We start from the raw sequence: 9,721 nt of genomic DNA, 5'->3' as shown, positions 1-9,721 counted from the left end.
TGCTTCAGGGCTATCCTGCATACCTCAAAGCCATCCCTACTATTCAAAAAAAGCATCCAGAAGAGATATGAAGTAAAAGGTGCAGTGGAAAAACAAAACTTTACTAGCATGCAGTGAGAGCTCTGTGGAGTTGGATGCTGACAAATCTAAATGCATCAACTCGTGGAAACAGCCCTATTTAACTTCTTCGGTAGACCTCAGGTGTGAGCCCCTGGGAAGGGATTTTCTGATGGCAGAGAACAGCAGCAATAGGACAGAATTTAGAGGTACCAGGGATGGTGGTAGAAGGAAGAGTACTGGAGAGTGCTACAACTTTTTAACATTTGATGTGCTCATTTGAAATCATGGTCTGAGTTGTGCTTCTGATGTCTGTAATGAACACTTGGGTTCAAAAGTTTACTCAGTGGTTTCTGCAAATTGTCATTGCTCCTGATGTCCATCCCCATGTCTAGAGCAGATACTGGTACTGGACCGAGGCTGGTTAAGGCAGCATTAACTAATTGCCAATGTTACAAAGGTGCTTCAAGGCTACTTCCTTTGTCTGGCACCTGACTGCCAGGTGTGGATGCTCCCTGTGTGCTTTCAGGAGCAGCCAGTGCCATGGAGAACAGGCCCCAGGGAGGAGGGACATGGCATCCTGATGCCTGGGGAGAAATCCCCATTGGCCTGCCTTGCCTTGGCTGTGGGACCCCAGCCAGCAGCACCCAGAGCTCAGTGTCACAGATGGGTTGTTGGGCATGGTGTGACAGTCCCATGCCATGGCTATGTTAGTCTGGGCTCCGTCCTCCCCCTGCATGGAGTCATCTCCTACCCAGCCTAGGCAGAGATAATATGAACCCAATCACCAATGCAAGACTCCAGTAAAAAATTATCTTTACTCAGTACTAAACAAGAGCCTCTGGGCTGGAGATGGCTCCAGGGACCTCCTTGGCTTACGGCCTTAAGATTTCAGACCTTTTCATTCTGTCCCAAGATGCTGTTTCACCTTCTGTCTCTTCTGCTGCCAGCTGCTCCCCAGGGTCAGGGGAGGAGGAGAAGGTTCTGCAGGATACTCCAGCCCCTCACCCCACACTCTGCCCCTTGGCACCCCAGTTTCTCCCTCCTGCTCACGCCTTGGCGTCAGCACCTGCCAGTATGAAGCTGGCGGGCTGGTATCCGGGCTTGTCATCCTGCTTGCGGTAGTACATCCGCGCCAGCACCGCCAGGATGAAGGTCTGCGGGATCAACAGCTGCACGTGCATCTCTGGAACAGGAGCAGGGTCATTTGAAGCTGCCTTCACCCACCATGCCCACCCCCCATGCCATGCCACGGGATGGAGGGGCTGCTCTCTCGTCTCCCGACTTACGCTGTGACCGGGCCTTGGAGGAGAAGGGCGGCGAGCAGGCGATGCTGCCGCTGTTGGCCAGGATGCTGAAGATGGCAGGCTGGAGTGCCGTCAGGAGGAGCAGCATCTGCGACCACCAACACCCCAGTGGTGAGGGCTGTGCCGCTGCCCAGCTCCAGCCTTCACCTTCCCCACTGTCCTGCAGCCAGCGGGGCTCTCACCCAGCAGTGGCTCCTGCCCCATCTTCCCTCATGCTGCCTCACCCCATCTGTGCCACAGGAGCCCCTCACCTGGGAGGGAGGTGGGCAGGACAGGGGCTCACCTGGAAGCAGGTGAACTTGGCCTGCATGTTCTGCTCAGCCAGGTGCAGCCGGGCCTGCCGGAAGAGGATGCCCAGGGCCCACAGCCCAAAGAGGGTAGAGGCACCAGCCAAGGTGTTGATCCAGAGGGCCACGCTCTCTTCTGAAATCTGAGAGAGACACACAGAAAACATTACTGCACTGGAAAAGCTCAGGTGGAGGCTTCCTGTCTAGGTCATCAACCTGCCCATCCCTGTGCTCTGGCACTCACGTCAGCAGGGTTGTAATTCCCATCGGCAGCCAGGATCAGCCCCAGGAAGACAGCGACTGCCCTGAAGAAGGCGTACTGGAAAGTCCCCAGGATCATCAATTTAAGCTTTTTCCTGGCACAGCAAGACAGACTGGTAGCACTCTGAGGTCCCCAAGTCCCTCCTCAGGGACTTCTCTTCCAGTCCAGTGGAAGCAGGGGGTGGAAGCTCTCCAGGTGCAGAGGTTTATCCCAGCTCCCCCTCACCTGCTCATGGTGATTCGGGGCAGGCAGGGGCAGCAGCAGCAGCAAGGCCCAGTGCTGACCACCATGGGCACGTCCTTCAGGGTGCTGAGCAGCGCTTCCTTACCCCCAAAGCCCTCCACCATGACCATCATCAGCAGGTAGAAGCAGACAGCAAAGTACCTGGGGAGGAGGAGGAAGGCAGGTCAATCCCTGTGGGCTCCATGGTGCCCTGTCCCAGGGTGGGGGATACTCACGCCGTGGTAGCCATCTCCACCACCATCATGGAGCGCGGGAACCACAGGCCAAAGCAGCTGATCACTGACACAACCTGGGGGGACACATGAGCTTGGCACCCTGACACTCCCCACTCCTGTGGGCTGGCTGCCCTTGGGTGGCCCTGCCCCCCAGGATGATGCCCCCCAGAGCCCAGCTCACCGTAGGGGCTGAGCTGCTCCAGCAGAGGGTCTTCATCTTGATAGGGCAGCGGATCTTGCGGAAGAGGTACGAAACCTCTTCCAGGTAGATCACAACTGACAGCAGTGTCATGATGGTGCAGAGGCCCAGGATGATGAGTTGGGCCATATCCAGCTCTGCCAGGGAGGGGTGAGAAGCTGTCTGCATCCTGTCCAGTCCCCCCTGGGGCCTCTACTGCAGGGAGCTGCCCCATGACCCACCACCCCACAGGTTTAGAAAACTGTGCCACGCCCTGCACATGCTTGTCTATGCCAGAGCTGGCCCTTCTGGGCCACTGCTCCCATGACACCTGCCCGAGTGCTGGCCTTTCCTGGGCTGTCCCCATCCCTGCAGGTAGAACTATGATAGATGGGAGGCTAAGATCCCTGACAGCAGCCCAGTTTGTGACTTTGGGGGCTGCTCCGTGCCTGCACTTGCCACGGCCACCCTACCACCTTCATCCCTGTTCTGCTCCCAGCAGCGACAACAGGGAGGGTCCTCCCCACCCTGTCCCCCCACCTACGGTGCAGCAGCTGCCGGGAGGTGGGCGGCAGGGAGAAGCAGGCTGCCGGCACGCTGAAGTTCCTGATCAGCATCTCCACCAAAGGGCGGGAGAACCTGCGGAGCAGAACGGGAGTGCTGCACGGGGCCGCAGGGACACGCAGCCCCGCAGGGTCCGAGCAGTCCCCTGGCTGCCTTGCCTCACCACCAAGCGCCTCCCTTCCTTTACAGAGGGAATGAATCACCCAAAGTTCACATCCAAGAGTTGGATTTGCCCGGCTGCAAAGCGGCGCGGGGGTCTCCAGCACTCACCTGGGGTCATCTGCCAGCTCCAAAGTGGGATCCATCCTGTTCGGCTCCTCGCTGGCTCCGTCCCAGTGGCTGTGGAGCTGCTCGTCACCGCCCGCCTGAGCTCCTCTCTCCGGCCCACGGGGTCAGAGTCCCCAGGGCAGGGACCGCGGGACGATGCCGCGCCTCGTTCCAGTTTAACCAGAGCCTCCAGAGCTTCCCTCCCTCTCCCGCTGCTACGGGCACCCATTGGCGTGGCCCCACGCCGTCCCGGCCCACCGAGTGCTTTGGCCACCAGGTTATCGACCCGCGGTGCCGGGAAGGCAGCTGTCACCCGCACCGGCACGCCTGCGTGTCCCCAAGGCCTGGGGCGCAGGGCCGCTGTGCTGCGGTGACACTGCTGCGCCCTCGGGTAGCCCGGACATGGGCTGCTGGTGCCATGGAGGGTCCGGGACGTGTCCCCATGTCCCCTCAGCAGCAGTGTGGGGGTGGGAGTGGTGCCGCGGGCGGTGGGAAGCCGGTCAGCCCTTGCTCTGCGGGCTCTGGGAGGACTTTGGGTGGCTCAACTCCAGGGAGCCCGGGGCTGAGCACTGCTCGGAGCGTCTCCCACGGCACTAGAGGGCAGGGCTGGTCCAGCGCTCAGAGCCCGGCTCCGGGACAGCAGCAGCCCCCCTGCCTGGGGAGGGGACCAGAGGGCTGTGGAGGGAACAGTCTGAGTGGGGAGCGGGGGCCTTAGGCACGAGGAGCAGTGTACCCTTGTCTTACAGACCCCAAGTCTCCATGGGTGCCAGGGGTATCCATGGTTCCAGGTGTTCTCCCAACCCTTCAAGGAAAATGAGTTCTGGTTTATACCACGTCTCCTTGGAACTGCTACCCTTTGCCCCTCTGGCAGGGGGCTTCTGCTGCAGCCAGAGTGGCAGCAGGACCCCAGATGGGTGCTCTGGATCTTGCTCTAGGAGCAGGATGCTGCTGTTGTCATGGGAATGGGATGGTGGGGAGGGGCTGGGGGGAGGGAATGGGTGTGCATGCTCCCGATGCGTGCGAATGGGATGAGGGAGAGGGAGTCCTGTGAGGAGTCTGTGCATATCCAAGGTGCTGTGCCCACCTGTCCCTCCCTTTCTCTCAGCCCCATTAACCAAGCCCCATATCCCTGTCCCTACACAGTACGTGCCCTTTTCCTGCCCTATATGCTGTAACCTAACCTGGCACACTGCATGCTGCACACCCAGCCCTCTGCACTCACACACACACACACTTACCCACACCTTGCACCAGCTCCTGGCCCCACGGGGTGCACAGGACCGATGGGGGCCCCCCAGCCAGCACCCCTGTATCACCACCTTCGCCTACGCCTGAAGAAAAACATCAGCCCCTGTGACATCTGCTGCACTGGCCTTTATGTGATGGTCACTGCAGGCTATGTCATGGCAGTCCTGCTGTCCTGCTCATCCACCTGGTGCTCATCCCCCTGTGGTCCATCAGCACTGGGACGATCTGCACGTATCCCTGGCCCGGGGGAAGCAGAGCCCAGCCCCAGCATACAGCCACACGTGTGGCACCGCCCAGACATGTGCAGGAGCCTCTTCCCCTGCCTGGTGTAGCCCCAGGGCCAGCACCACCCATGGGTGCCCGCCGCATGTGCTGATGCCCTTGCCCATCACACCTGTGCCTGGTTGTCCCTGACTCACTGCTGCAGCACCATGCTGATCCTTCTTGCCACTTAGGTGGTACCTGAGCCTGACAGGGCCCTGGTGCCCTGTGTTCCCCAAGCACAGCAAGCCCCGAGGGTGCAGGGTACAACTGTGGGGCATGGACCAACCTGCCAGCCCATGAGGGGGATGGAGAATGTGGCTGAGCCCCAAGCCCAGAGCAGAGGGCAGCCCCACACAATGATGCTCTGTGTGAGTCCCAGCACACATGTGCAAGGAGGGCTCCACTGCTGCACACACTCCTCTCTGCATCCCCACTGAGGCTGGAGGCACCACTGACATCCACAGCACTGACCTACCTGCACCAAGTCCCCAGCCCCATCACTGTGCCCAAGACCACCCTGCATGGGGCCAGGACACACCCATACACTGTTCTGGTGGGGACAGTGTATTGGGGATCTGGGTGTCACCCCAGACCTGTCCCCTGGGGACATTGAGGGCTCTCACCCCTGCAGCCCAAAGTGCTGAGCCCTCCCTGCACCAGCAGGACAGGACGTGCCTGTGACTTGCTTGCTTCAACCTGCCCCAGAAACTGGTGGAAATGGGTGTGGAGAGGGGGAATGCAGGGGATGGAATAGCCCAGAGTCCCTCCACCTTCTCCCTTATTCCAGCCCCTATCTGTATGGATGGCATGGGAGAGGGAACTGCAAACCTGAGACACTTACAGAATAAAACAAGTGGTTTTATTGCAAGGGTCATGGGGAACAGGGCCTTGCCTCCAGCCACCAGCCTCGGCTGAGGGGATGCTCCAAAAAGAGAGAGAGAGGGATAAGAAGTAAGAGCTAAAAGGAGAGAGCAGGGTAAGAGAGGTGGCGGGGTAAAGGAGGTGAGCGAGGTAAGAGAGTAAAGAAAGAGGTACAAGAGAGAAAGGTAAGAGCAGGAGGTAAGAAATGTGAGAAGGCCAGGTCCTTGTTACAACACATATCTCCTTTTGTGTTGAACATTCTAATTTACACAGACCAACCAGCGTGAGATACAAAACCTACAAACTTTGCATGTAGCCTATGAGAACGGCTATATTACCATATCGTTCTGTATTCTAAACTCTAAAGACTACTTGGAGGGTTACTCCCTCGAGCCCCTTTGTTTGCTACCACCCAACCCATCACCAGCTAATCGCTGTCTTCCTGCCTGCCATGCCTACATCTCAAAATTAGCTTTCATTTCTATTTCACTCACAGGTTTTATATTTTTAGTATCTCTTGCCAGGCAATCATATTTGTAGGTTTTTCCTGTCTCACCTTTCCCAACACCTATCTATTCCTGGGAGGTATGGTCCTGAAGCCATCGAGGTCTACGGCCACCCTTGTCCCCCAGTCAGCCTTCTCCACACAGGTTGCTACCATGGCCAAAAGCTGCAGGCAAGCATCCCCTGGCATGGCCATGGGGGGCAAGCTCCCACCAGCTCTACCTCAGCCCCAGACCTTCACGATGCTCCAGGGCAGAGCAGCCACAGGGACTCCCTTTCCTGCCAAAAACCCTTTCAGCAGAGAAGAAAAAAGGAACACAGAGATGGGAGCCATACACCCACCAGCCCAGGGCAAGGGGTGGTTTGAAGGTTTGCGGTCCACTCAGCATCAGGGTGGCCACAAGGAGCTGGCAGAGAAACCTGCAGCAGTGCTGGAAAATCTCCCCATTTGCTCATTTAGCTTTTTTATTTATTTATTTTAAACAAAACTCTTTGACTATGGAAATCCTGCCCCCTCTTCCCCCCCCAAAAAAAGCCAAGCAGACCCTCTCAGCAAGTCAGCATCACCCACACTGCTGCTGTGTCAGCGTTCCCCAATACTTGGAAAAGCCCTTAAAATGCAAATATTTGTATGGGGTTTAGACAGTTTTCCACCCATCTCTAATTCCCTGTGGCTTTGGCCAGAGGGGCTGACTTCAGTGGGCACAGCTGGCTCCCAGCTGACCATCACCAGCTTCCCTACAGCCAGCACAGAGCAGGGAAGAAAACTCCTCATTTACATCCTTGGTAGGAGCTGGTAGGAGACCAAAACACATTCCTTCTCATACTCTCCTTTCCCACCCAGAGCCTGAGGCCACGGTGGATGATTGGGATGCTGGGGAGTGAGAATCCCACATCCAGCTCAGGCTGTGGTCCAGCCAGACAAGTGGACAATAAAGATCTGCAGTCTGAGCTTTTGGTGATCCATGGTCACTGCTGTCCCAGGACACAAAGGGACAGACCCTGCTCAGTGGGACAGAGCAGGCAGGATGCTCCCTCTCCCAAGGGACCTCCCATGCTCTGCCCAGTCCTTGTGCCAGGCAGGACCAGCCCCCTGAGAGCATTGGCACCCCATAGCATGGGGGGGATGTCTGGATCCACCTCTGGGGAAAACCACACTCCACAGGCACCTCTTCAAAGGGATGCCCATGCTTTGCATGGCCACAGGTGACTCTGTTCCCCACACTCCTGGGGTTTAGGACAGAATCAGCATCCCCACCCTGCCAGTTTTCCAGCAGTATCCTGCCGAGCCACTGGGAACAGGAGGGTGGGCACAACTCGAGAAATAAATAAAACACAAAGGTCTATTACACTTGTGATAGGGCAGGAAAGCCTTTTCCAGAGCTGAGCCCCCTCAGCCCTGCAAGCATCTCCCTGGTGAGGAAATTGCTGCTGAGAGTTTGGTGGAAGTGGATGAGGGGTGTGGATCCTGCTAGCAGTAGTAGTAACACTGCTGCCACCATCTACCTTCAACATTCCAACGCAATCCACAACTGCCCAGCTCGATGGCCTTCACTGGACCCCTGCAAATCTGTCAGTGTCACAGCAACACTGGCCACCAGGCTGGAGAGGGGTCCCAGAACTTTGAGCATCCTTTTGCAATGGTCAGTGTAGGGCAGTGACAATGTCCCCAGCCCTGGCCCCAGCACAGCTGGAAGGAGGCTGGCTCCCCTCAGCCCCAGGTCTGGAGCCGCCCCACTAATAGGGCTGGCAGGGAGCCCTTCCCACAGCTGGCCCACAGATAAGGCCCATGTGTTCCCCACTGATTGCCCCAGGAGGCAGCTGGAAGGGTGGGAGCCACAGTTCCTGGGAGATATGGCCAGAAGAGAGCAGTGGGTGATGAGGGCAGGGGGACTACTGCAGGGGTGTGACACACTGAACCTCTCTGGGTCCCTCCTCTGGGCAGGTGAAGGTGCCCTGGTTGCCCTGACAGCGCAGGTGGGGTGGGAGAAAGTATGGATCCCCTCACAGAGCAACAAGCCTCCACAAATCCTCCCCCTTCCAGTGGGGACCAGTCCTCTGCCACTGGAAAACACTTCCCAGTGCTCTGCAAATCCGCAGGGCCGCATCACAAGCCTGCTGCAAGGCAGAGTCAGGGACCACACCTCAGTTTCCTCAGCTGTAAAATGGGTATGAGTCCTGCAGCATGAGGGTATAGAGGGCTCAGTCTCTCAGTCCAATGGTGCCTGGGGAAAGAGCCATGCCAGGTGTTATTTACAGACCAAGCTGCCCTTTCTGATGGGGGGGATACTGCCCTGGGAGCCAGCTGGCTGCCTCCAATCTCTGCCTCAAGGTCACCAGGAAAAATGCTGGCCTCGGAGGGGTTTCGGGTAGGAGTCCTTCTGGCCACAACTTCCTCTTCTGGGCAGGGAGAATCCCCTTTTCCCAGCACGAGGCTGTAAGGATCATTCCTGTTGGAGACCCCAGCCCCCAAGTCTCCTGCCTGGCCATGGGTGACACTCCCAGGAGGTGGCTGTGGGACAGTGATGGTGGGGTGACAGCAGCAGAGTGCAGCACATGGGGGAGCACAAGGCAGAGCTGGGGATTTTTGCTAACCAGAACAACCCACTGTTTCACAGAAACGCCAGCCCCCGATGTCTAACCTCCGGAAGCAGAAGTGCTGCAGAGGATGTGTGGGCAAAATCTCCCCAAAATCTACAGCTCTCAGCAACGCTGCTCAGCCATAGCTGGGGGACCAGCTCCTGTGCACAGCCCTGGCAACACCCCGAGGAACTCTCTTGTCCCTTCCCATACAGGTCTGGGTGTAAGCCACCCTAACTAGGCTCCCATGCTGCCAGGCTGGGAAGAGAAGTGAGACATTGACAAAACCAGGACATCGCTGTGTCAGTCCCACAGCACCTAAAGGGGTGACCCCACAGGGAACTGGTGAGCCCTCAGCAGCCCAGCCGCAGTTCAGGTCAGCAAGACACTTCTTCCCAAAACTGCTGAGATCATTTGACCAAGCGCATATATTCATAGAAAAGCCACACATAACATACACACACATCTATAAATATGTAGGTGACTTTCTATACTATCTAGGATCTGGTAAAGCTCAGAGAAACTGCGATGAGCTGGGATGGGTGTGCCCCCAAGACTACAACAGCTCTTCCCCAGAGGCTGGCTTATCACACGTGCCATAGCCTCAATCACGCTTCCAAACCATTCCTGAGGTACTGGCCCACCCAAGGGTTCACTGGCCCCACAGATGACCAAAGGTGCTCCCCAGGGCAGGGGGCTGCCCTTTGCAATGCCTAGCATTCCGCAGGTCATCCACCAGACAGAGAAGAGGAAGAGCATGGCGGGGCCTGTCCCTAGTTTGGGAGGAAGGGGAGCCCACCACGAGACGAAGAAAGCCCAACAAAAGCTGGATGAAACCTTTCTATGATCTGGATCAAGGCCATCAGAGCAGCTTTGATGGCCCC

General features: G+C 57.5%; 1 protein-coding gene across 3 annotated transcripts; it reads right to left on the bottom strand.

Moving 5' to 3' along the window:
- Positions 1-856: 856 nt before the first annotated feature.
- Positions 857-5,704, bottom strand: SLC51A (solute carrier family 51 member A). 3 transcript variants are annotated; one of them, XM_066325955.1, is made up of 9 exons: positions 3,384-5,690; positions 3,094-3,188; positions 2,553-2,707; positions 2,372-2,445; positions 2,139-2,297; positions 1,896-2,007; positions 1,648-1,794; positions 1,347-1,452; positions 857-1,243 (listed from the first exon to the last, which is right to left on the bottom strand). In XM_066325955.1, the coding sequence occupies exons 1-9, from the start codon at positions 3,416-3,418 to the stop codon at positions 1,107-1,109; spliced, it is 1,020 nt and encodes a 339-aa protein (XP_066182052.1). In that variant the 5' UTR covers positions 3,419-5,690; the 3' UTR covers positions 857-1,106. The 3 variants fall into 3 exon arrangements, 2 of the variants coding, with proteins under 2 accessions (XP_066182052.1, XP_066182053.1); XR_010744369.1 differs by having other exon boundaries at positions 1,102-1,243; positions 1,616-1,794; positions 3,384-5,704; XM_066325956.1 differs by lacking the exon at positions 3,384-5,690 and having other exon boundaries at positions 3,090-3,185.
- Between the last annotated feature and the right edge of the window lie 4,017 nt (positions 5,705-9,721).

This window comes from Sylvia atricapilla, chromosome 10, assembly GCF_009819655.1.
Source record: "Sylvia atricapilla isolate bSylAtr1 chromosome 10, bSylAtr1.pri, whole genome shotgun sequence".
NCBI classification, from domain to species: domain Eukaryota; kingdom Metazoa; phylum Chordata; class Aves; order Passeriformes; family Sylviidae; genus Sylvia; species Sylvia atricapilla.
The sequence above is the reverse complement of the archived record's forward strand: the minus strand, read 5'-3'. Positions and strand labels throughout refer to the sequence as shown.

Excerpts from the sequence above, each read along its gene's own strand:
- SLC51A (XM_066325955.1), bottom strand. The coding sequence starts at position 3,418 with ATGGATCCCACTTTGGAGCTGGCAGATGACCCCAG. Across the intron at positions 2,446-2,552 it reads GGAGCAGCTCAGCCCCTACG|GTTGTGTCAGTGATCAGCTG; the intron begins GTGAGCTGGGCT and ends GTGTCCCCCCAG. Across the intron at positions 1,795-1,895 it reads GGAATTACAACCCTGCTGAC|ATTTCAGAAGAGAGCGTGGC; the intron begins GTGAGTGCCAGA and ends TGTCTCTCTCAG.